Source organism: Pleurodeles waltl, chromosome 9 (genome assembly GCF_031143425.1).
Source record: "Pleurodeles waltl isolate 20211129_DDA chromosome 9, aPleWal1.hap1.20221129, whole genome shotgun sequence".
NCBI classification, from domain to species: domain Eukaryota; kingdom Metazoa; phylum Chordata; class Amphibia; order Caudata; family Salamandridae; genus Pleurodeles; species Pleurodeles waltl.
In genome coordinates this window covers 136,082,390-136,108,944 of record NC_090448.1, presented here as the reverse complement: position 1 = coordinate 136,108,944, position 26,555 = coordinate 136,082,390, and the positions used below count along the sequence as shown (strand labels likewise).

The 26,555-nt window shown below is 47.6% G+C and overlaps 1 protein-coding gene across 1 annotated transcript in view; it reads left to right on the top strand.

The window, feature by feature from the left end:
• The window catches only part of CARD19 (caspase recruitment domain family member 19), a 145,444-nt gene that overhangs the window by 94,393 nt on the left and 24,496 nt on the right, over positions 1-26,555 (top strand). Inside the window, exon 6 of the mRNA XM_069206418.1 lies at positions 18,668-18,739. Coding sequence (XP_069062519.1) covers positions 18,668-18,739 — 72 coding nt within the window. The remainder of the gene's footprint in view (positions 1-18,667; positions 18,740-26,555) is intronic.

Genomic DNA, 26,555 nt, shown 5'->3' with positions numbered 1-26,555 from the left:
CACACATGAAGCGAGGGGTAAATCAAATTGGAACTGGATAGTAGACCCATCTGGAGGATTAGTTCTTGGGTCAAGAGCCACTAGATCGTCAGCTATCTGCCCGTTATCTAGAAAAGTTGGATGCAATCAAACAGGGAGCTCAGGAACCTATGCCGTCTGGCCCTGAGAATTTCCTTTCTGATTACTGAAATACATCCTCTACTATGACAAATCCAGTGGTGGTTCTAGCAACATGTGTTCTACAGGGGTGTCGGCCATCCCCTGGTGTGGAAAGTGAAAAACTGTGACCTTTACTTCACAAATGGTTAGGAACGGGTTCACTTAACACACCAGCGAGTGCTCGGCAACCCATGGTACAAGCTCCGACAGGTGTCCTGGGAATTATACCCTCAAGTGGCAAACCTGGGTGACCCACAAGGTGTTTTGCAGGAGGAGGCATAGAAGGTACAGTGGGTGCCGGAGCTGGAATGTTGGTCAAGACTGGAATAGAAACTCCTTCCCTCCATTTTCTCCCCCTCTCTTCCATGAGGTGCCCCACAGTGACCACAAGATCACCAACCATACACTTAAGGGCTGCTATTTCTGACCTAAGCGTTTGAATGCAGCCAACAAAGTCATCATTTAAGGAAGAAGGGCATCCCTGATTAATAGGTGGGCAGCCTACCCCAACTTGTAGGGAAAAAGCTGCAGAATACTGAGTTGTGGATATATCTATAGGATTTGTTAGTAGTGAAAAGCGATTAGTACAGGGGATGGGAGAGGGAGGAAGAACTGTTGCAGTGTCATGGATGGAGTCACGACTTGGAGATCAATCTAAGGAAATTTGGGATACTGTAATAATTTAGCTCCTCATCCGTTCCCTAGCTTTACTAAACATGTTTGATATGTTTTCCTGTTTGTTAGGCAGTTGATCGGGTACTAGGCACTGTAGGTTATCAATCCGATCAAGCACATCGTTATCGCCTGACTTTTTAGAATATTTCATTTGCTTTTCCACCCTACCCCCCAGACACCGTCAGTCGCATTTCTTTTGCCCATCACTATAGAAGGGTGCTAGTCAATTTGGAGGGGCCTAGGGAAGAAAGTAAAGAAGAGAAAATAAGAGAAATAAATCTATTCAACAGTAGCCCAAAAAACAGATTTGGGGGGGACCAGCCCATCCTCGGCTGGCTGCGGACAGGCGCAGATGGGCCTGCCGAAGTGAGTCCCATGCAGCGGTGGCTCCCTAGCGCTTTATAGCTCTCATTGGAGTGGCGAGTGGGAACAGATGTGGCAAAAAATGTCCGCCTCTGGGGACCAAAGAGCAGTCAGGGATATGTAATCCCCCACCTGGCTTTAGCGCATCCTGCACTGCAGTAAGCTCCCTAGCGCTTGGTAGTGCTTGTTGGTGTGGCGAGTGGGAGCAGCTGTGGCAGAAAATGGCCATCTCCTGGGGTCAAAGAGCAGTCTGGGATATTTAGTCCCCCTCCTGGCTTTAGCACGCCCCTCGCTTTGGTCAGCTCACTAGCGCTTTATAGCGGTTGTTGGTGTGGCGAGTGGGAGCAGATGTGGCAGAAAATGGCCATCTCCTGGGGTCAAAGAGCAGTCTGGGATATTTAGTCCCCCTCCTGGCTTTAGCACGCCCCTCGCTTTGGTCAGCTCACTAGCGCTTTATAGCGGTTGTTGGTGTGGCGAGTGGGAGCAGATGTGGCAGAAAATGGCTGCCTTCTTTGGCCAAAGAGCAGTCTGGGATATATAGTCCCTCTCCTGGCTTTACTGTATCCCGCACTGCGGTAAGCTCCCTAGCACTTTATAGATCTTTTTGGTGTGACGAGTGGTAGCAGCTGTGGCAGAAAATGGCTTTAGCGCCAGGTGTGTCTGTTCTAAGTGCATTAGAGGGTAGCGTGTGAGAACTAGCCTACAGGAGGAGGCACGATCCTGAGTATTGCCATTGGCCTTGATCAGAATTGTGATATGTGTTTGATGTTGGCAGTGTTAAAAATTTCAAAGACTGCTTCTTTTGAGGTCGTGGTAACAGCATCTCCTGGAAAATTTATGTTACTGAGAAAGACATAATAATGGAAGCTTTGATGATGATGTTTAATATTTTAGTGTTTAAATTTTAGCTTCACTGGGAGGCATGGAGTTGAGGTTTAATTTGGCTTTGAGGACTGCATAAAGCAGGTTGGAGTTTGGGTGTCTGACAAACGTGAGTAAAAGACAGTTGTTAGAGCCTACAAGGCCATGTACATTTGTGCATGATTGTTGGAAATGGCCCTTTTTGCAAAGATAGCCCCAAATGTTTTCCTTCTTTCTCCTATTTTTTCGGGTTCGTTTTTGCTGGTTTATTGGCTCTGCGCACTTTACCACTGCAGATCAGTGCTAAAGTGCAAGTGCTCCCTGTGTAAATTGTATTGGTGATTGCTGTTGGATCTTAGGACTTAATCATTGGACTCTTACCTAAATCAAGTTGTGTCTAATTAACTCACACTGACGTAATGCCTGGAGGAGATGGTTCTATAGAAAGACGAAAAGGGTTCTCACATTCTGAGGCACCTATCCGAACCATTACTACAATCTAAGTCAGAGATTCTCTTAACTGACAACAGCCAATCCCTGTGGGTGGGGGGGAAACTAGAAATCCACTTAATGCATATTTCCCACTAGGCTATCAGAACCAAATAAAAGAAGAGATGCCTCAGGGATCTCTCCAATCTGTTGTGCAAACTTCTCTCGGCAGCCTCATACAGCCCAACTTCAACCATTGGTAGAGTTATCACATTACACCTATTTATAATAGACAAAATCGACTTACCCACTTGTTCCCAAAAAATATGAATCCCCGGGCACTGCTACCAGAGATGGATATCATCTGCTCCCTCTAGATCACACTTCGGGCAATTACTCTTTCCTTGGAAAGCTATTCTAGCAAGCCTTTTGGGGGTCCAGTAAGCCCGGTATTCAATGAACAAGTGGTTCAGCTGTAAGGGGGAAGATTTAACCACAGACCAAAGAATCTTCATAGAGGCCCGCCAGAAATAAGGAAGATCTAGTGCAGGAAAAACAAGATCCCACCCCTCCGTGGAGGGAGGAAAAGATGCATCTTCAGCTTGTATAAGTGCCCAATACCACTTTGAAACCTCTTTTTTTTTTTTGCTCTGTGGACCAGTGATTTCCCTCTCCCAACCCGTAGAACACCCGGCCTCTGGTACTCCTTGCACCCAGCCTTTAATTTGCACGTATTTGTATCTAGAAAATTTTGCACTGGTTGCTTCGGATAGAGATTCCCAAGAACTAACGGAGCCCCCACTGACTAGCTGTCCCTACTGCACAATTCCTTCCTCTATCAGTGGCTTAGCTAATACATCCTGGAGACATATCGGGGTACCAGGAGAATTCCAGATTGGGGCCAGCTCACTGTAATACGGGATGCCCAGGCTCATTCTTACTGCATACCAGATGCTACAGGCATTATAATGAACTTTTAGTCTAACTTTTTTGTAATATCTGGGGTGGCCAAATTTATAAAGAAACTGTGTACCCTGGTCCCGGAAGCACTCGGTCAATGCCTGAAGTCTAGAAGATAGATATTCCTCGGAGAGGTGTGATCTGATATTTTTCAGCTGGAATGCCCAGTAGTAAAGCTGAAAATCCGGAAGTGCAATTCCCCCATCTAGCTTTTTCTTTCTCAATTTTTCCAAGCTATTCTGGGGTTTTTATAAGACCAGATAAAGCTAACTAATTCCCCCTGCAGTTTCCTTAGCCATTCAGTTTTAAAAGACAAGGGTGTAGCATTAAAAATAAATGTGAATTTTGGCAGTACCACCATTTTTATTAGATTTGTTCTACCTAATATAGAGAGACGTAAATGTGAGCATTGGAGAGGTAGCTTCTTTGTTTCCCTAAGGCACTGCACATAATTCATTTGGGCCATCTCTGCCAGGTTCTTGACCACTTTAACCCCTAAATATCGAATTTCATCTTTCTCTAATGGGTTATCCTGAGGGCCATTCCAGGTCATTACTTCAGATTTATCTATATTAACAAAATAACCTGAGATTCCTCCAAAGCTAGCAATAATTTTCAAGAGTGCCGGAAAAGCACATTGGGGGTTCTGTGTATATATCAGAAGGCCATCCACATATAGGGCTTCCTTCAGGACCCAATCGTGATACTGAAAGGGTATAATTTTTTGATCTGCCCTTATTCTCCTAGTCAGAGGCTCAATATAAAGGTTAAAAAGAAGAGGAGAGAGAGGGCAGCCCTGTCGTGTCCTCCGTTCAATCTTAAAATGTGAGGATAGGGGGCGTGGCCACGGGCGTCAAGATGGCGGTCGCACTCTAAGAGTGCTCCGGACCCCTCCGTCATCCGCCCAAACCCAATGCCATAATCGATCCTGTTTGTCCCAATCGGAACTCGAAGGGTGTCTTGGTGGCCCCCTGACCCCCAAAAATCCGGGGCGCGGGAGTGCCTGCCGCCGTTGGTGAGTGGCGCCGACCGAGGGACCGGGCCGCACCGAAGCGAGAAACCGCCCTCCGGCCGAGATAGCCGAGCGAGCGGCGTACCGGCCCCGACCGGCGGGAACCGACCGGGGATGCCGGAGCGGCGCCCGGGGGCGACACACCACCCAGCACGCCCGAGGAAGGGCCAAGCGGGAGACCACATATGCCAACGGCGGCGCTGAGAATGGGTGACTCCGGGGCGGGCCGGCCCCGTGGATCGGCGGGCCGGTTCCCGGGAACCCGAACACCGATGCACTGACTTGGGCAGCACGACCCCAGGTAGGAAACATAGAGGGGCGCGAGCAGGAATTCCGCACCCTCTGGGCCCCGAGAGACATTACCGCGCACCAATAAGAGGGAGTCGGCTGGGCCTGTAACCCGGAACCTGGGGACTACTGGACATTGGCAACGAATCGAGGATCCCCTCCCCCGCCCCAGAAGATCATCCGCTGGCCCCCCCCCCCAAAATGTGAGGCGCCAAAGGCGCACCTACTCTGGCACGGGAACGGGAGCGGAGGAGCGACTGGAGACAGGGGCCCTGAGGGTCCTGGAGCCTGCGCCCGGGGAGATACCGAACTGGCAAGAAAGGCGGGCGCTGACCCGGGAGTGGCCCTGGGTCGATGCTGTCCCGCGCCTGCGGGGACACCAGGCACCATGAACTCACCATGAGTGCGCCACGATAACAACTGGACAAGCTTCAATCCTGGGACTTACCCCGGGGGACAGGTGATCCCACCCCCGCCTGCGGACCCAGTGAAAGACCTGGTGGCCATCCTCTGCGCGACGCCTGGCTGGAACCCCCTCCCCGAGGTGGCCACCCCGAGTCGGATCCACCCGGACAAGAGACACACGACCCGTATCGTGGATACGCACCGCTCCCACCAGACCACACCTGCGCTTCCTTGGCCCCTCGGACAACATGGATAAAGATAGAGCCACCAGGCAGGCGCAGCCATCCCAGCAGAGGATCAACCAATTTACCACGCCAACGGTCCCCAGAACCGGAGGTGACGCTCCACTCAATGAACAGACTGCAGACGGGGTCAGTGCTATCCTTCTCGCAATACAAACATCGCAGCGGGCAGTGGAAACCAAGACTGGTGAGGTGAGGGAGGAGATGGGCCTCGTAAGACAAGATCTTAGAAATGCAGTGGGCCGCATTACGGAGGTGGAGAACCGTGTCTCACAGACAGAGGATGACTTGACCGACCTTAGAACCAAGGTGGCTCAGCTGCAGACTAGGACTGGCGAACTCCACCGCAGAGCGGAAGACGCAGAGAACCGCTCCAGACGCAACAACCTACGCTTCGTGGGGGTCCCGGAGGGAGCGGAAGATGGCAAAGCTACTGACTTTCTAGAAAATTGGATTCAATCCTGGATGCCGGAGAACACTCTTTCACCTTGGTTCGCGATTGAAAGAGCGCATAGAGCCCTGGCCCCGCGACTCCACCCGGCCGGCCCCCGAAGGCCCATGATAGCGCGCTTTCTTAACTTTAAAGACCGTGATGCGATCCTTAGGGAAGCCAGGCGCTCCCCTGACCTCCTCTGGGACAACCAGAAAATGTTGGTCTTCCCGGACTACACTCGAGAAGTCCAAACCAAACGCCGATCATATGAACAGGTGAAACAAAAACTGAGAGCGATGCAGCTCTCCTATATGCTCCTCTTCCCAGCTCGCCTGAAAGTAATCCTTGCCGGCAAAGCACACTTCTTCGAGTCACCTGAGGAGGCATGGGACTGGCTGACGGAAGAAGGCATCGGAAACCGAAGGGGTCCAATTGATTCACCTGGAAGCCTCCGGATGGCACGCCCGAGCACGCAAGCCATTGAGCGAAGAGGTTGAAAGCGCACTAGATCCAGAAGAGGGAGGCTGAAGAACTCCAATGCCCAAACAGTTGAGGATAGCGATCCGATCCTGGCCCCCACACCGGGGGAGGAGCCAGTGGTTCAACCTGGAGACCAGACCTCGAGGGAAGAGAAACGAGTGGACCGTTTGAGCCAATCTCCCGAACTTGGTTGACTCTAATCTCCGTGTGCTGAGCTTCTTCTGCAATGGACAGCACTAACAGAACTAGATGGCGTCCACGTGGTTGGTGCGCTGCACGCCCGCGGCGGTACTATGCCAAGCACCCCGACAACTTTATTACGGACAGGGGGCTTTTCATTAATCAACTGCAATTGATCCGACATACAGGAGGGGTCCACCACTCCACTCGATGGCAGTCTGCACGGCTGCGTTGGCCCCGTTGGGCATTAGGGCGACAGATGCTTCAAAGGTAGAAGTATGGGGTGGCGGGGAGTTGGGGAGTTTAAAGCTCACGTTAGGGCTTAGTGAAATGGTTGTGATAAGTCATTATAGCAATACATACACCCACCGCATAGATCCCTTCTACTCAAGGTGCCTATTTCTGGCCCCCTGGTCAGGTCCCCGAATTCCTGCAACGCACTTATGGCACACACGGTCCCCGCACTGACACAGATTCTCTCATGGAACGTTAATGGCCTCCTAGATAAAATCAAAAGATCTGCAGTGTTTAGCACCCTGCGCAGGTATGCCCCCTCAGTGGTCCTCTTGCAGGAAACCCACCTATTGGGAACCAAATGCCCTATCCTAGCACGGGGAGGGTTTGACAAAGCTTTCCATGCTGGTTTCTCGAGAGGCTCCAGAGGGGTGGCCATCTTATTCCATCGCTCATTGCCCATAGTGATTACAGCCACACAGTCAGACCCACAGGGTAGATTTGTAACAGTAACCGGTATACTACATGGGTCACCGATAAATTTCATATGTGTATACGCTCCCCCAGCTGGCTTTGACACCTTCCTATCAACTCTCCGCCGGACAATTATAGGCCTCCCACAGGGGCTCACACTTATTGGGGGGGACTTTAATTTGGTCCTGGATCCTAAGATAGACGTATCCGGACCTATTTCATCCACCCGAGTAGGGAGAGCAGCCAAATTAAATGGTTGGGCAACGAGTCTAGCCCTGTGTGACGTATGGAGGACATGGCACCCCAAAACACGACAATGCACACACACTTCAGCGGCTCACCATTCTCAGGCAAGAATTGATCTTGTGCTCATGCCAGCCCTGGACGTCCCTAGAGTCACTGGCGCTGAGATATTATCTCGGGGAGTCTCGGATCATTCTCCAGTCCAAATCCGAATAGGAGACATAGCCCCAAATCAGCGTCCCATGTGGCGCTTGAATGCATGGTACCTACAGAATAACGAATTCACTCTCTAAATAAGAGACCACCTCACTCAGTGCTTTGCGCAAAATCTGGGATCCGTACAATCCCCGGGCATAGTTTGGGCGGCTTGTAAAGCCACACTCAGAGGCTATGCCAAGTACCGTGTGCGCACTCGCGAACGGGCACGAGACTTACAAGTGACAACCCTCGAAGCCAAAGCCCTAGCCCTGGAGCAGTCAGGGACTACTGTGGCATCAGCATCTGCCTTGAGGCGTTTAACAGTGGTTAGAGAAGAAATAAGACAACTGGTGTTTGAGGCCGCGAAACACACATGGAGGGCATCGGCGGCCCGCGTGTATGGATGGGGCGATAAAAATGGCAAACTCCTACATTGGCTGGCCTCACGGCCACTAGCCGATAGAGTTATCCCAGAGGTCGTGGACGAGGCTGGCTCAATCGCGAAGACCCCTCGGGAAATTGCTATGAGCTTTGCCTCATACTACGCCCAACTATACGCTGAGCGCCCCCGCCCGCAAATTGAAAGGGAATCTCCCCTACTAGATGACATAACCCTCCCTAAAATCCCACAGGCAGTCAAGGAGGTCCTGGAGGAACCCATAACCCTGGCCGAAATAACAACGGCCATGTCCAGGCTAGCATCGGGCAAGACTCCTGGGCCGGACGGCTTCCCAGCCGAGCTCTACAACAAATGCAGGGACATCTTAGGTCCTCATCTGCTCAACATGTTTAACGAAGCAACAGAAAAAGGACGCTTCCCCGCAGAAATAGACCAAGCCACAATAGTGGTGATTCCAAAGACTAGCCCACCGGCGCCCGACCGCTCAGCCTACAGACCCATCTCCCTGCTAAACGCGGAGATTAAAGTGCTCTCAACATTACTGGCCACTAGACTAAGGGAAGTGCTCCCCTCGCTGATACATCCAGACCAGTGCGGCTTCATGCCCTCACGCAGCACCAGACATTGCATTAGAAGGTTGCACAATGCCCTAGCACGACGTGACACCTTGTCCAGGTCCCCCCTTGCGCTCCTACTAATAGATTTTGAAAAAGCCTTTGACACTGTGGACTGGACGTACTTAGAACACGTTTTAAAGAAAAACGGTTTTGGACCTAAATTCCGAAACCTAGTAAAGCTACTTTACTCCGACCCGACAGCTCGTAGGTGAACGGAGTGACATCCGATCCATTCCCTGTCCGTCGCGGGACCCGCCAGGGTTGCCCCCTATCACCGTTACTCTTCGCCCTGGCAGTTGAACCCCTGGCAAAACTACTGAGAGAAGACCCACTGATATCAGGCTGGGCATGGCCTACGGGACCAGAGGACAGAGTGGCATTGTATGCTGACGACCTCCTCCTTTACCTCTCCAACCCGACAATGAGCGGCCCGCGGGTCCTGGAACTCCTAGAGCTCTTCTCACAAGCCTCGGGGCTTACCCTGAACGCTAACAAATCCCTACTGATCCCACTACACCCCTCGAGAGACTGTGTTAACTGGCAGGATAACATCCCAATCCGCCGCAATAGTTTTAAATATCTGGGCGTCCACATAGCTCTGCTCCCAGAGCTAGCTTGGGAACTGAATATCACACCGCTCCTTAAAAACTCCAGGAAAGACCTCCAATGCTGGCGAAATCTACCACTCAACACGTTGGGGAGAATAGCTCTATACAAAATGATGGTACTCCCCAGATTCCTATACCAACTGCAAAACTTCCCGCACCTAATCCCTCGGAAATGGTTCAACGAGGTCGAGGCTATGGCACGCCAATTTCTGTGGCACGGCTCACGCCCCAAACTAGCTCTAGTCACGTGTCAAAGAAACGTCTATGAAGGGGGACTGGGGATGTCCAACATTTATTTTTACTACCTAGCTATGCGCCTACTGGTGATTAACGACTGGCTAACGGGGGGGGTTGGACCGATCCCGCATACAGACAGGAACTTCATGAGATGGGTTACAACGGGGTTTTCAACGCCCTGTATGGGGGAACGATTCCGAAATCCACCCCAGAGGTGACCAAGCTGGTCCTCACGGGATGGCGCACTGCACAGAGAGCCACGGGGTGGTGGGCTCACCTAACTCTACAGACACCTCTTTGGCAGGGGAAATGGCTAAAGGAAGTCTCCACCCTGGAGGGCTTTCGGAACTGGGACAATATTGGGATAGCTACGATCGGCGACATCTGGGGCAACTCGCACATTCGATCATATGAGGAACTTCAGAAAACATACTCTCTACACAACACCCAGTTTCACAAATATCTACAGCTCAGACATGCTCTAAGGGTACACGTACGACCAGGAGACAGCATCCCAGAGTATAGCCCGCTTGAGGCTATGATTATGATGGGACACCTAAATAAAGGGGGAACCTCCCAAATACACCGCTCCATCCTTACTAATACATCCCCTCCCCTCGAGGAACTTCGCCGGAAATGGGAGGAATGGGTGGGTCCCATGGAGGATTTGGATTGGAGAGAGGCACTAATGGCTCCCCGAACATTGGCCATATCCACACGGTTTCAATTGCTACAGTCCCTTTATTTACACGCGGCTTACCTTACCCCTAAGAGGCTCCACCGGGCGAATCTTCGGACCACAGACGAGTGCCCCCGGTGCTCTCAGCCAGGAGCTGATTTCTTCCACATGGTCTGGGCCTGCCCAGTTATAGAGTCATACTGGAGGGCGGTTATGAAGGAAGTTTCAGAGGTACTGCAGTCTACGGTGGAGGTATCCCCAACACCACTTTTACTGGGGGCACTGGGCGAGACAGGGCTAAATAGATCGAGCCGCACATTCCTGGGAGTGGCCTGCTTAGTGGCAAAAAGGGACATTATGTCGGCATGGAAGGCCGTAAAAGCGCCGACCCTTAACAAGTGGAGAAGAGGAGTGGATTGGTGTGCAGGTTGCGAAAAACTGGTGTATGAAGCGAAATGTGTCCTGAAAAATACAATAGAATATGGGGGAGATGGGTGGGTTTGTTGGCTGACTGATTAAACTAAGACGACAGGAAGCTCCATACACCCCCGAATAAAAATCACCCAAGGTCCATGGGGCAGCTATAGCTGAAGTCCTTGCTCTGTGTGCGGGGCGACCGATCACTGGCCACAAAAGGGGAAAACATACTGACCTCCCTCGGAGTGGTATCAGAGGGGATCGGTCAGCTAGTCTAATGTTATAAGACAGGACCACAATTCCCAGAATCCTTCAAACCTTAAAAACCTAAAACTTAACAGGTCTCCGGGCCCCACAGGACGACTGAGACAAAGGTGGCAGATGTTACATCGTGGTGAAAGCGCCATGGTATTGAAATCGGTGTTTCACAGGTATTGCTGTAATGTATGTTCGTTGTGTATTTCCTTTTTGTTCTTCAAAATAAAATAAAAATCTTTATAAAAAAAAAAAAAAAAAAAATGTGAGGATAGGGTGCCGTTAGCCAGAACCCCAGCAGAAGGAGCTTCGTAAATAGCTTTGATTGTGTTAAGAAAGTTATCTCCCAAATTGTTGCGGTTCATTACCGCCTGCAGAAAGAGCCAACTCACTCTATCAAAAGCCTTGGCAGCGTCAATTGTTCATATGGCTAGAGGCATATTCATAGTAGTTGCCATGTCGATTGCGGCAAATAAATCGTAAGTCAGGTCCCCTAAATTTCGGTTTCTCATGAACCCTTTCTGATTGATGTGCACCAAATCACTGATCACATTTTCCAACCTCCTGGCAAGTATTTGTGCGAAAATGTTATACTCATTATTGATCAATTAAATAGGTCTATGAGATTCACATCTTCTAGCGTCTTTCTGGGGCTTTAGTATTAAGGTTATAATAGCTTCATTCCAAGAGGGCGGAACCGGAGAGGAGTCTATAAGAATTGAATTAATCAACTGAGTCAGAACTGGCGCAAGCTCATCTCTCAGGAGTTTATATACTTCCGCCGGTATTCCATCTGGACCGGGAGCCTTCCCATTTTCCAAGCCAGCAATAACACTATCTACCTCACTAGGGAGAAAGCATTGATTAAGGCTCAGCTACTTAGCTGGTTCTAACCTGGGGAGTATATCCCCCTTCCACCAATTTTCAATCGCCTCCGTTGAGGTCTCTATATAGTGTAGAATAAAACAACAAATTCTCCTGCAATGTTTTGATCTTCTGCTGAGGTTCTGTCCATTTCGTCTAGTATTATTCGTTTAATCCTATTCCTAACCTTATCAGACCTAGTCTTCCATGCTAATAATTTGCCACAGCCTTCGCCATACTTAAAATGCGCCTGTTTACTAGCTTCCCATTTGCTCTTTACAATTGATTCTAGATCGACCTCGAGTGAATTTTGAACTTCCTGGATTTGGTGCTGTAAGTCTGTGTGCGTTGTTACGTCCTGGGAGGATCGTCTTTGGGCTTGCAGAATACGAAGTTTACCCTCGAGAGTCTCTATTGTGGTTCTGGTTCTCTTGGCTCTGAAAGCAGCATAGCTAATCAGTTTTACACAAATAAAAGCCTTATATGCTTCCCAGATCATGGCTATTGAAGCAGAACCTAAATTGATCTCAAAGAATTCCTTAGAGTCCCTTTTCAACTTTAGAACAATCTTTTCTTCCCCCAGGAGAGAATGGTCCAGTGTCCATCTGGTGCATGCACAAGAGTTAGCAAGGGTTATAATCAGATGAATGGCTGAGTAGTCCAAAAGATGGCCTGGCTGTTGAGAGATTCCCATTAGGTTATTTCGAAGTTTTACATCTATCAGAAAAAAGTCAATTCTGGAAGCATGCCCGAGTTTCTTATTCCAGAAAGTGAACTCCTTGGTCTGTCCCATTCTGTTTCACCAATGATCAATCAGGCCTAAATTTTCCATTAGGTTATGCAAGCAGGTTCTCATATTGGGTGTACTGACTGTCGGTCTGGGGGTAGACCTATCTAAGGAGGGATTAAGCAAAACATTAAAGTCTCCACCAGCTATTAGCAAATTCTGAGCTCTTCCAATCAGTTGCTCGTAGAGATCCCTGAGTGGGCCCAGGTCATCCACGTTAGGACCATAATAGGATACTAGAGTATGTTGGACCCCTCCTAACTTGATATTTGCCAGGACCCATCCCCCCCTAGGATCAGCACTGACGTCTGTCAGCTGACTTCGAACTTTGTTCTTTACAATAATCGCTACCCCTTTCACATTGCATGATTGATTAATACAAACAAAGTGGGTTATCCACTTTTGCGACTTAAGAATACTCATCCACTCCTCATATCTTAGATGGGTCTCCTGCAGGAGAATGATCTGGCTATCAGATAGTCTAAGGGACTCAAGAATTCTCCTTCTTCTACTGCTCACTCTGAGGCCATTTACATTCCAGGTCAGAATTTTAAGTTTAGAAGTATCGCCGGGTCCCATCATCATGTCCTTATCCAGATAAGAGACTCTTGTCTGACCCCAACAGTTGTACAGCCGTGCGAGGACTCAAATTTTTTCATTTTTCCCCATCTGCTCCCCACCCGGTGTGACCTTAGTCGGATCATTAAAACACGTGAAACACTACCCTTCCCCAAACCCTCCCTGGGGAACCCTCCTTAGAACCTTGTTGGGTGGCTCATACTACCCTTGGGCCCCAGCCCTCCGCAGCCCGCTAGTTCTCCCCTTTTATCTGATCAATCAAAACCCTGGCTTCTTGGGGATCACGGAAATTATACATTTTATTTTTCCACATAACCTTCAGAGTGGAAGGGAACCTCAATTGAGGAGTAGCACCCAAAGACTTAAAGTCCTGCATGGCCTTCCCCAGCTTCCAGCGTCAATCTAGCATTGCCCTAGACATAACAGATCTTATTAGGAACGATTAACCCTCATGCCGAAAACCCTGGACTTTGAGAGCTTCTGCAAGAATCAGTTCTTTTACTCGATATGAGGCAAAATTAGCCAGCACCTTTCTAGGTATCTCCTTGTTAGGATTTCTCTTGAAAGGGTCCTGGTGGACTCTCTGAACTTCCAAAGCCAGATTAAGGGAGGTCTCCGTTGGGATATGGACTTTGATCAAGGATATGTTAAAGTCTTAATATTGTCCCCTTCCACACCTTCTGGAATATTCAAGAATCTGAGGTTATTCCTCCTGCAGTGATTTTCCAAGGACTCTAGTTTCTCTCTCAGGTCCTTCTCACTTCGTTTCAGCATTTGGACCTCATGAGTATTCAACTCCACTTCTGCCTGTAGTGCACAGCTAGAAGATTCCATAGCCCCTAGCCTCTCTGTTAGATTAGTGATTTTCGCATCAAGACCATCACAGAGCCCCTGGATTTTAGGTTGGTTGGATTCAGAAACAGCAAATGTGTCCCTCATCTCATGCAGTAATGACTGGAGGAGGGAATCAGTATGAGTTACATTAGTTCATTCAGACTCTGCCTCGTGCGGAAGCACAGACGCCCTCCCAACTGTATCCTTTTCTGCCTCCTGCATAGCTGGGCTGTATGATAAAAAAGCGAGGAGGGAAGAACTCCTGCAATATTAGCCATATTCACAGCCGTATTTACCGTGGAAGTGGGCGCAGTTTGTGGTGCGCTGGACTGATCTAATACTTTAAAGAAAGACCTAAGGGAGGGGGTAATTTTGAGTCGCCCAGCAGTAATTTTAGCCAGAAGAGCTTGGGAATTTGGAAGAGAGACCTCTCCCTCAGTTCGTAAATGTGGTGGCAAAGATAGTGTAGAGGCTTTACCTTTATCAGCGCCCTTGCTCCTTACCCCAGCACCCGGTGGGGGCTGCGCTGATAAAGCTGACAAATAAACTGGGAGTCCAACCGAGACTTAGAAGAAGACAGCTTCTGTCCCCATAGCCATGTTCTGGCAGGGTAGAGTATATGTAAAAGGTGGGACATGTACTGGTGTGTTTTACATGTCCTGATAGTGATATACTGCCAAATTTGTTTTTCGCTTTTGTATGGCCTGTCTCTCCCATAGGTTAACAAAGGGACTGCCTTTAAATAATCTTTTAAGTGCCATTTCCCATTGGGAGCGGATAGAGATGTGGAGTTTGGGGTCTCTGGACTCAAAATTAAAAAAATCATCTTTTGGTAGAGTTGGTTTTTAGACTGCCTGTTTGAAAATGGCACGTTTAGAAAGTGGGCATTTTCTTGCTTAATCATTCTGTGCCTCTGCCTGCCTGTGGAATCCACTTCTGGGTCAGACTGACAGTTGAGCTTTGTGTGAATTCCCTCTAGACAGTGACACGAAGGGAGCTGGGGTGTAGCCCGCATATCCTGATGAGTCTCCTGGGCTAGAGTGAGGAGGGAGAAGCTGACACCTGCATCTGAAAGGGCTGTGCCTGTCCTCATAGAATGCAGTGTCTGACCCCCTGGAGTGTGTCTGGAGCCAGACCTGGGCAAGGTAGGATCCTGTGAACAACAGAGACTTTCCTTTGAAGTTTGCCGACTTCAAAGGCCAGAACTGGTATAAGTAGTGGACCCAAAACCCCAAACTTCTAGAAAACTTCTAGATCAAGAGGATCCTCTGCCAAAAAGAAGAGCTGACGAGCTGAAGGAGGAGTACTGCCCCTTTGTTGTGTGTGATTTACTGGTTGGCCTGCAGTTGCTGCTTCTGCCTTAAAGAGGGCAAGAACTGGACTTTGCTGTGTATCCTACCTGTGAAGTTTCTCCAAGGGCTTGGAGTAGAGCTTGCCTCCTGTTGGAAGTCTCAGGGATACCAAAGACTTCAGTTTCATCTCCCTGCAGTACTGGGAAATGTGTGTTTTGTACTGCAACAGAAGAAAAACAGCTGCAACACCATCAATGTCGCATGCACCGTGATCTGACGACGACGCACGGAGCTGTGCCCCACATCGCACTGCAAACCTGGTCTCACCGTCACCACCACCTGATGCCGTCACCGAGCCGCTGCTTGCACTGTGACCTGATGGCCCTGGACTCCGCAACGCCTTGATCACACCACAGCCTTGGCATCCCCGATGACGTCGTTCCACGCTGACACCGACACTGCTGCCTGCACCGTGACGTGAGGACACCGCTTGTGAGGTACAGAGAGCACCACATCTTTCCACACCACAGCCCTGGTCAACTGACACCAGCGCCATCGACTCCAGTGTCATCAACAGACGCCCCTGTCTGCACTGCGTCCCGTGGCGCTGCAGGAAGCCTGCCCCATGTCGCACTGCCGCCTTGGGCCTACCGACAACAACGCTTCAGCAGTGACGATGCTGCTGCCTGCACAATGACCTGGAGACACAGCACGTCCCCGCTTCATACCGCAGCCCTGGTATCACTGACGCTGCAGGATGCCGTCACCGAGCTGCTTCCTGCACTGTGACCTGTGGGCACCACATGTCGCATTGTCCTTCTTCACACCACAACCTCGATGCCATCCACGCCAGTGCTCCTGACTTCATCATCATTCCAGAGTTCGATCTGCAATGCATGTGACTTCATGTGCCTCATGACCCCCACACCGACCTCCAGAACTGAGGCCTGTAACACCTGCGATGCCAGCGTCACCGCACTCTGTATCTCATTGCGAGGATCATAAAGCCCTGCACTTCCATTGTACTGTTTTGCAAGCCTTTCCGACACCGTAGCGGGCCCGCGACGCTGCAGCCAGCCTGACGGAGCTATCGACTTCAAGGAACTGTATTTTTAAGTTAATTCTTGCAAAATTCATCTTGTTATTATTGTATATTGGATTTTTCTTGTTTTGGTCTTGTTTTACACAGATACATTTTTGATATTTTTTCAAACTGGTTTGGTGTCCCTTTGTCGTTTTTTTACTGTATTACTGTGTGTTATGTGCAAATGCTTTACACATTGCTTCTGAGATTAGCCTGACTGCTCATGGTAAGCTACCAAGGAGGGAAGCAGGGGTTATCTGAGCTGAGTATCTCCCTCATCCTGATTAGAATGAGGGTCCCTACTTGAACAGGATGCAACTGACTGCCAAAGAGAGACCCCATTTCTAACAATGATTGAAAGACCACTGTTTGTCTTTTGGAGATATCAATCGTGTTGGGTACAGTATTTTGAAGGAACTAGAAGATGCATATCTGCTGGGATGAAGAAGCCGGTCACACATGTCTGGTGAAGATTATATCCCAGCCAGTTGCTGTTATTGTATCTGCAGTGCCTGATGCATGCTTTAGTTTGGAATGGGCTTTGATTAGCATGCAGTGCAATGTGTTCCATATACTTGATATGACTGGTTGAGTTGTTGTGTATAAGAACTTAGGGTAGGCTGTGGTGGTGTACAGGTAAGGAACACATGGTTATTGCTAATGTGTGGTCATAGGACCCAGATGCAGTGAGCCCTTGTGGGCCCAAACAGAGCCTGCCCTTGTTTTCTTCTACCCCTTCCTTTTACACACAAGGTGATAGCACAATTATGTCACAGCAAACTACCCAGAGCCTACAAACATTACATTAACAATTTAACACGTTCGCCCGTAATGCACATTATGACCCTCATCACAATTTAAACTATCCGATGCCAAGATGCATTGTTGTGTACTGTGGAATTGTTTGGTACAATGACAATCATTATAATTGAAAGGCTTCACCATAGCCGGTCTAGCTAAAACCATAGATTCAGCTCACTAGTCTCACATATTGCCACTTCCGAAAACAGTTTTCAGCCTTATGATCAAAATGCAATGATGCACTATAGATCTTTCAGGACAGTCAAAACGGCTACTTTGTAAAACACAACTGTGTCCCGCCCCAACCAGTCAATGTGGATCGTTATTATGTACTAAGAGCTAAGGAACTGAAGTGCCCTCAAAACACAGTCAAAAGACTGTGAAGACCTAAGCCAGTAGGACTCTGACCTTATCAGATTGGACCTTCACTTCTGTCATCCTTGCATGCTCAGACCTTGTAATTTAACTCCGAGTGCGTTGAAGTGACCACAGAGTTGCTGTAGCACTTCATGAAACCCCATAATAGTAATAGTTTGTCACACATGGCACTAATATTGACCATATAAACTTCCTATCTAGTATAAACACAAACTTCCACCCCACGCGCACATCACCACATTAATATTACCTTCCATGATTGAAATCATAGAGTACAACCTACTCCAGCCAAGCAATGGACAACCATCAATACAATACAAGAAAAACATGAAAGTCCTTCCGCCGCCCACCCATGCACATAAAATGAGCAATGATCTCCCAAGATGCTTCACACTAATCTATCTCAGATGTATATGGATTGGGGGTTTCTAAACCAACCACTCACTAGTGCCTTCACACAAACACCAACAAACATCAGACACAGTTGTTTGATGGTCTTCCTAGCTGCGCAACAAAGAACACCCACGCCTGAAATGTGCAACAATGCCATGGGAATGGTTGTTGGCGCACTATATATGCAAACAGCATTATTGTAAAAAATAAATACGGTAACTCGAATACACAATCCTCGGAAAATAAATACTTAAAATGCAATCATAAAATGATTCAGTTTTACACCTTTTTCTCTGCTAGTAGCATGGGCTTGGTGTTACTTTCTTAAACTACTACCTGTAGCCTTAAGGTAGAACAGATTAATATAAATGGCAAAATGCAAGATTTATGAACCTTGACTGTGCAATTACAGCAGGCTCGTGGGAATGCGCGTTGTGTGTGATAGCACTGCCCTGACTTAAAATGACACGCCGTGTTTGCTTTGTACAATAAATCTAAAAACGTGCAATCGTGGCTTGAGTGGATGCGGTATTCGAAAGAAAATGAAAAATAAATGGGGCTAGGGATAATATATTCAAGTTTCATACAGAGATGTTCATGTTGCATAATTCATATATTTTATTGGAGGTGCATTAAGTTTTTCAGATTAGTGAAATTGGATACTTCTTTGGCATAAAAATAAACAAGAAATATAAAATAAATCCCCCTTTTAAATGTTTTATGTTTTCACGAAAGTCGGATATCATGTAGTATTAGGTAGCAAAAATGTATAAAATTGACAAGTGTGGTATTTTTTTCTTTTCTAGGGCCAGTGTTCTTTCTCGCTTGCTTTAGTGTTGCTGCAGGACTTGCATTTTTGATGTATTACTGCAATCCAGGTAGGTAATATTCGTTGTTTTAAATGGATCCAGAGAATCATGTCAGCAAACGAAAGTGAGGCATACGAGTCAGAGCAAATTAACTTGTTATAGCTGCGTCCCAAAGCAAGCAATGGCAAAGCCAATAGGTCTCGCCTAAGTGACAGCTGTTGGCTTTGTCAATATTTTTAGGAGTTAACAAATAATAGTGACAATGAAGGCAACGAATGGTAAGCAATGGGCGGCTCTTAGGGCCATATGTACGAACACTTTTTCCCATAGACACAGAATGGGTAAAAACCTTTGCTACATCTGGCCCTAAGTCCCTTACTATACACAATACCCCTTGCAGTAATAAGGCTCTCTCAGCAGAAGACACATTATCATGTGCTACTGCTGTCTGACAGTAGTCTTGAAATCCCTTCTCTAGGCAAGATATTAACAAGGCATTATCACCAAGAAATGGATGTATTTCAGGATCTCCTTTAAAGCAAATCTAAACCACCCAAATGTCTCTGAAACAGATGTAAACGTGAATAAAGAGATGTATTCTGGAGATGTAACTTAAATATTTAATTTTATATTTACCATATTTTATAGCGCAAGCTCGTCCCAGAAAGCACTGGAGCACTTTGAGCACCAGTTACATTAGATAGGGTCAAATACATGTTAAAACAAAATAAAGCACATGGAGATAAGTGGCAGCTGCAGAAATCTGCATTGAACCTGACCTTCAAAAGTACTGTAGTTACTTGTACATGAAACCTTACTTTACTGAAGCCAGGGAGATAAGTGTGTGTGTGTTTCTTTTCCTTTCCTTTCCTTTCTCTGTCCTTCTTTTTTTTTTTTTTTTAAGTGAGCGGCCCTCCGATATTAGTACCTCTGTGTTGGAAAATGGTCCTCTCTGAAGGACCAAATGTTTTGCCTTCCTCCTCTTTTTCTGACCTTGTTTTTCTTACCTTTAGGACTCTGAGCACTTTACCACTGCTAACCAATGCCAAAGTACATTTGCTCTCTCCTTTATGCATGGTGATATTGACTCCTACCCAATTAACCTATTTAATTTAGCCATACGTCCCTCGTAAAGTGATATACCATACACCCAGGGCCTGTAAATTAAATGCTACTAGTAGGCCTGCGGCACTGGTTGTGCTACCCACTTAAGTATCCATTTAAACGGGATGCCCGCTTTCTACGCTTCTATTTGCACTTGCGATAGAACCCCTGGCGCTCAGGGTGAGGTGAGAGCTGCAACCCTGTGGGATACAAACAGGCGCTAACCGTCATGTTGTCACCTTATACGCGGATGATGCTTTGTTCTATTTGTCCTCCCCTAGAGAGGCTGTTCCGGCTCTGCTACACATCCTGGAAGAGTTTGGCACCATTTTGGGGCTGAGCTTGAATAAAGCTAAGTCACTGGTGTTCCCGCTTGCAGGTCTGGCCTCCATCCTTCCTGACCAGCTTCATGCTGTGGGACTCTGTTGGGAGACCTCTTGTTTTTGCTACCTAGGAATTAGAATTGCACCTGCATGTAAATCGCAGATTGCGCCCAACCTGGTGAGAGTAATTGAGGCTCTCAGTAAATCAGTCACATGTTGGAACATGTTGCCACTTTCCTGCGTGTGCCGGCTGGCGATTTCCAAGATGGGCCTTCTCAGGTGCCCCTACACCCTTCAGAATTCTCGAACTATAATCCCACTGAGGTATTTCCAACAACTAGAGTCTATCCCTGTCTCATTATAATGGGTGGGTAAAAGGCCTAGGGTTGACTTGTCAACCCTTACAAGACAATATGGAGAGGGTGGGTTGGAAGCTCCGACGTTGGATTTATATTATTTTACGGCTCATATTCAACATGCTTTACGCTGGCTGGATCCAGCCAAGAACTGGGAAAAACGCCTTCTGAATGGAATGGTGGAAATGAGAAAGTTGCCTGAACTACTGATGGAGGGACAGAACGTGGAGCAGTTGGACCCACATCTAGTTCGGCAAACTGCAATTATTTGGCATAGGTTTGTATGCATTGCTCTTAAGTGTGCTCCTTTTCAGTGTGAACTCCCTGTGTGGATTCTGAAACCAGTCCGTCACATGGTGACAAAAATGTCCTTTCAGCAATGGCGTGAGGGTGGCTGTGAGGTGCTAGGTGACTTATACCACAATGAAAGGTTTCTATCCTTCGAGGAAGCTCGGTTCACTCTCTCCTTGCGTCGGGGTCAATTCCTGCAATATGAAGTGCTGGCAGGCGTGGCACATGAAACATGCTTAACTTTTCCTGCTGCACCCAGAGCAACACACACATTGGGGGTCCTCCTTACCTGTGGTGTGGGAATTCACCTGATCTCCTTATTGTATAAAACCATGCATTCAGATGTTATAGGCCCACCGCCACAGGCCCGAGCGGCTTTGGACCAGGACTTCACTACCCCGTTATCAGAGAGTGACTGGGCTCGAGTTAATTCCCGTTTTAAATTAGTCCATTATAATTTCCTTCATAGAACCTGTGTTACTCCCAGAGGGCTTCGGAGGATCTCTGCTACACGTTCTGACACTTGTCCAAGGTGCGGAAGTGGGGCAGCAGATTTCTTGCATTTGGCTTGGCATTGTAGGACAGTACGGGACTTCTGGGCGCAAGTGACTACAGAAATACAAAGGGTGGTGGGTTTGAAATATTATCAGACACCCCAGAGTTATTCCTCGTCCAAAGGGTAGAAAGATGGAATATACGTTTTTGCATCTTTCAATGGTGTTAGCAAAGTGTTGGGTCGCCATAACGTAGATGGGTCGCAAGGGCCCAGACTATGCCCTCTGGAGAGCGGATATCTTGGAATGGGCTGTAGCAGATGAGATGCATATGAAAATAAACCAGCACAATGACGAGGCCCCTGAGGACATAGCTGACTGGAAAGAAATATGCACAGTTTTTACAAATCCAGACTCAACCCTAACATCTTCAGATAGTGATGATGAAGACCCATGGGTGACTGCTGGGGAGATAGCGAGGATATAAAACATGGAGACACAGAGACGTCCTACTAATAAGTTGGGGGGATTCTGCAGGACACACTGAAGATACGGGCTGGACTGAATGAGGGTGGAAATGGATACAAAACTGATGTAATGTTGTTTTCTATTGTACAATGGAATCACCAGTGTTTAGCCGTCTCCTTCTGTATGTGACACCATATGATGCAGCTGTATGTTTTTGGTAAAATATAAATGAGATTTGTTTTTTAAAGTATCCATTTAAACATGTCTCAGGCCTGCAACTGCTGAGCCTTTGTGTGCAGGATGACTGCCACTTTGAACTGGCATTTAAAATCCCTTGCCAAGCCTTAAACTCTCCTTTTATTACACATAAGTCCCCCCTAAGGTATGCCATAGGTAGCCCAAGGGCAGGGTGCTATGTAACTAAAAGGTAGGACATGTATGTTTACGTTTTACATCTCCTGGTCGTGAAAAACTCCCAAATTAATTTTTCACTATTGTGAGGCCTACCCCTCTCATAGGTTAACACTGGGAGTTCCTTAATATACTTTTCAACTGTAATTCCTGATAGGGAAGGAGTAGTTATATCATGTTTCAAATCATTGGACTGGTAATTATAAATGTTTTTACTAGTAAAGTCAGAATAAACCTTACTATTTTAGAAATGCCACTTTTAGAAAGTGGACATTTCTCTGCTCCTACAGATCTGTCCCTGCAAGCTGTCTTCAATACACCTCTAGAGTGGGTGGCAGCTACACTGTGTTCATTCCCTTTAGGCAGCCACAAACACATGAAGATAATGTCTGTCTGACTGCTCATCTACATTCATCTACATTCTAATGGCTCTTCCTGTGCAGGAAGGGCAGGAGGGGCTGACACTTACACCTTAATAGGCAGTGCCTGTCCCCATACGTAGGGCTGATTAGCCCTTACTGATAGTCTGGAGCCAGGACTGAGGAGTAAGGGATACATGTGCACTTCAAAGACCCTTCTTTCAAAGGCATTTTTGGGCATAAGTACTGGGTCTCTGACCGCACCACAGCAGACAATTCTGGACCTACAACTGGACTCTGTCAGAAGAACTGCTAAGCTGCTTAAATGGCTCATCTGCTGGACCTGGAAGGCCTACTTTTCTCTTGTGTTGCCCTGCAGCCTGGTAGACTCTGACTCTGCTGAAGGAGGGCTGGAATCTGACTTCTAGCTAAAGTGTGCTCCACAGGCCTGTTGGCTTGCCTTCTGTTGCTTGGGTCTTAGGGATATCAAAGTCTCTACCCCACACCTGTGCCTGTTTCCCTGGAAATGGATGCAAATACTTGCATCATGGAAATCGACGCAACTCCTGCCTGGTTGTAGCAGAACCAGTGCATTGGTCCAGTTGCAGGAGCAGAATCGGCGCATCACTCTTGGAGCCACTGAACCGCCCTTGGAGTCCGATGCATCGGAACGGCGCATCACTTGCACCACAGTTTACGGAGATCAACGCATCCCTCGACTGCGTGGAGTAATCCGCTGTGTAACACATCAAAACCGACGCATCTCAGCTCCAGTGCTTATCTCCGGAACCAAATCATCACTTTCACTATGTGCAACAGATCGACGTATCTTTGATCAATGCATCTCATCACGCATCTTGCTGTTGCAACCAGGAAAGGTAGTTTGTTCACCAGGGCCTGCAAGGGTCCTGTATCTGGCCTGCTCTCCGTCAAGGTTGGTCCATACTTTGACTCTGCCCTGGTCCAGTGCAACCTAATGTAACCCCTAAAGTGCTTTTTGCTTCTAAGCACTTATTTTTCTAAAACTCATATCTCAACTTGTTCTTATTTAATTTTTGTTATTTTCATCCTGTTTTGTTCAGAATGTACTAATGTATTTTTCTAAACTGATGTTGAGTCTTTTTGTGGTATTTTCATTGTGTTACTGTCTGTTTGTGTTGCACAAATACTTTGCACATTGCTTCTTTAGATAAGCCTGACTGCTGTGTGCCAAGCTACCAGAGGGCTAACACAATCAATCAATCAATCAAGAAATTTGTATAGCGCGCTACTCACCCGGAGGGTCTCAAGGCGCTGGGGGAGGGGGGACCGCTACTGCTCGAACAGCCAGGTCTTGAGTTGCTTCCTGAAGGGGAGGTTGTCTTGGGTCAGGCGGAGGTGGATGGGGAGGGAGTTCCAAGTCTTGGCTGCCAGGTAGGAAAAGGATCTTCCTCCCATGGTGGCTTTTCTAATGCGTGGCATGGCGGCGAGGGCGTGGCTGGTCGATCGTAGCTGGCGGGTGGGAGTGTAGAAGGTCAGGCGGTTATTGAGGTACCTGGGGCCCAGGTTGTGGAGGGCCTTGTGTGCGTGGGTGAGGAGACGGAACGTGATTCTCTTGCTGTAAGGGGAGCCAGTGCAAGTCTCTCAGGTGTCCGGAGATGTGGCTGTGACGGGGGATGTCAAGGATGAGGCGTGCGGAGGCGTTCTGGATGCGTTGGAGTCTTTTCTGTAGTTTGGCCGTGGTTCCGGTGTAGAGGGTGTTACCGTAGTCCAGTCGGTTATCTCTTATTGTGTATCTGACTCACCCTGCCTAGGATTGTGGTTCCTGCTTGTACAGTGTGCATACTCTGACAACCAGAAATCCAATTTTGTAACAGTGTGAGTCCTTATTTAAGTTTAGAAGCCAAACAAATAGTCCCTAATAGGAAGTGCTTCTAGTCTGTGGTTTCAGTCATAGAATGGGGCCATGTAACAGCAAAGGTCACAAGTTCAAATCACAGCAGGGGTGATTCAGGCGTTCCTGTTTCTTGTTCTATTGAATTATGTAATATCAACAAAACACTACCAGCAGGCAGCTCTGTGCACTGCACACTTCCAGTATCATAACTCCCCAGACCTCCTCGGATCCCCACGCACCCCTCCCTTGAGCACTGCAGCCTCCCCTGGCCTGGAAGTCCCCAGGGGTGGGTGGTGGGGGCCCCACGTCACTGCTCCCACTTTCGAGCTTTCTTCAATAATGACAAAGCCCCAGGCTTGCCTAAAACAAGGGTCTTATTCTGGGCTTTCAGTTAAAGGAACCCCTTTTAACAGTACAGTTGTGGTCTCTGAAAGGGTAGAGAGAAAGTACTGAAAGGGAGAGAGAGTGGGAGAATAAGGAGGAGAAAGAAAGGGAGAAAGAAAGAAACTAGAAGGAGGAAAGAATGAGTGAAAAGAGAGATTGAAAGAAGAGGTACGTGGAAAATGTCTTATCTGATTGACTGACTGCACATAAAGGTTCACCCCTCAGGCACTAAGCAAGAGTCCAACTTTCTGGAATGAAACCAATACAGGAAAGCAAAATAACCTGTGTGAATTCTCCAGAAAATTCAGGCTGCAGCAACCACCATGTGGCATGACCCGGATATGCTTGGACCGGGTTCAAGTTCCTTGCTGCACTCAGTGTGATCTTGAGCAAGTCGCTACATTGATCTGTGATAATTCAAGTCAGGCACTTCACCGAAGCAGTGGCACATGTTTTTAACATCAGCTTGTACTATATGAGCCCCTGTTGAGATAGCAGGTAAGACACGAGCTTAGAAGTCTGAATCCAGAGTTTTGAAGAGCTATATCTCATCAGGCCTGGGCCCTTACCTGATGCCTTGACCTCTAGCGTCTAAGTAGACAGAGAGTGCCACAGTGTATAGAAAGTGCCTGTAAGACCTCTATACCCCGATAGAAGCTTCTGCCTAAAGTGTATGCTACACAGTCTGTTTTTGGGTGGATATCTGGTGGAGGGCTCTGCTGAGTGAAAACTGGACCAGGATGGTTGGTAACACCTGATATATAAAGCCCAGTTACTTTAAAGCAAGCACACCAGAACTACAACCCCCAGAGTGCACCAAGACTGACTCGGCGATGGGACGGCACTGCACGCCTTGCTCTAAATCATGTAAATAAGCTGTTATGAGTTTTTCCATGTTGTTTTATCTGATGTACACCACACTGTCCCATTACACGGAATGAGGAACGATTTAACTTGCAGCAATTTGCACCTTCAGTTCCGTGGGGACACGCCACAATTATGGAAAACAGACAACTCTTAAGGCCCCCTGCAACACTGACCCAGGTCTCAAGGAGCCGGAAATCAAAAGGTGGAAAGGGCAATGTGGTAAGCCTTTCAGGGAGAAACGATGCATTTGTCAAGCTACAGACAAACGATTAGGACAGTTTTTAATTTCCAAACAAAGAAACGCAAAAGCTATGCTACATATAAATTAAAGCACGTCTAATTGTTAGTATATGTTAGTAAAAGAAAGGCAGTTGTAGGAAAAAAAAGTGAAACATTGTGTCAATATTCGTAACATTTTTTAAACAGTGTAAACTGATTTCATTACAGTTTCAATTCACTTCTGCTAGCAGTAAACGCAACTAGTATCTTTCTATCATGATTTCATTAATCACTTTCAATGAGTCGAAGCACTGGTATTTTCAGTGGGTGCTGAAATGATGGGAGGGGGAGGAAGGGCGAAACAAGGCGGTGATTACCATTGGATACCTGCTGTCCTGTGCATTACAAACCGAATACGACCAATTACCATTACTGGAAGACAGGAAGAGCAGTTAAGGTCAATAAGGAGACCGACAAATAGCCAATCTACAAGAATGAAACAAATTTTAAAATCAATGTAAACTTGTAAGCCAAGTGCCTCAAACATGAAAGACCTGAAAAGGAGTACAAAGGGACAGGCTGGCCAGTTTGGCTATTGGTAGGCTTCTGAACAGGGTGGAGTCTGTAAAAGCCCATCAGGTCTGGAAAGTCGTTCCCAGAGATAGGCCTTATATTTTATTAGTTCTGCAACAGCCTTATCGTCATTAATAGGCATTATGAGTCCACCTGTCTG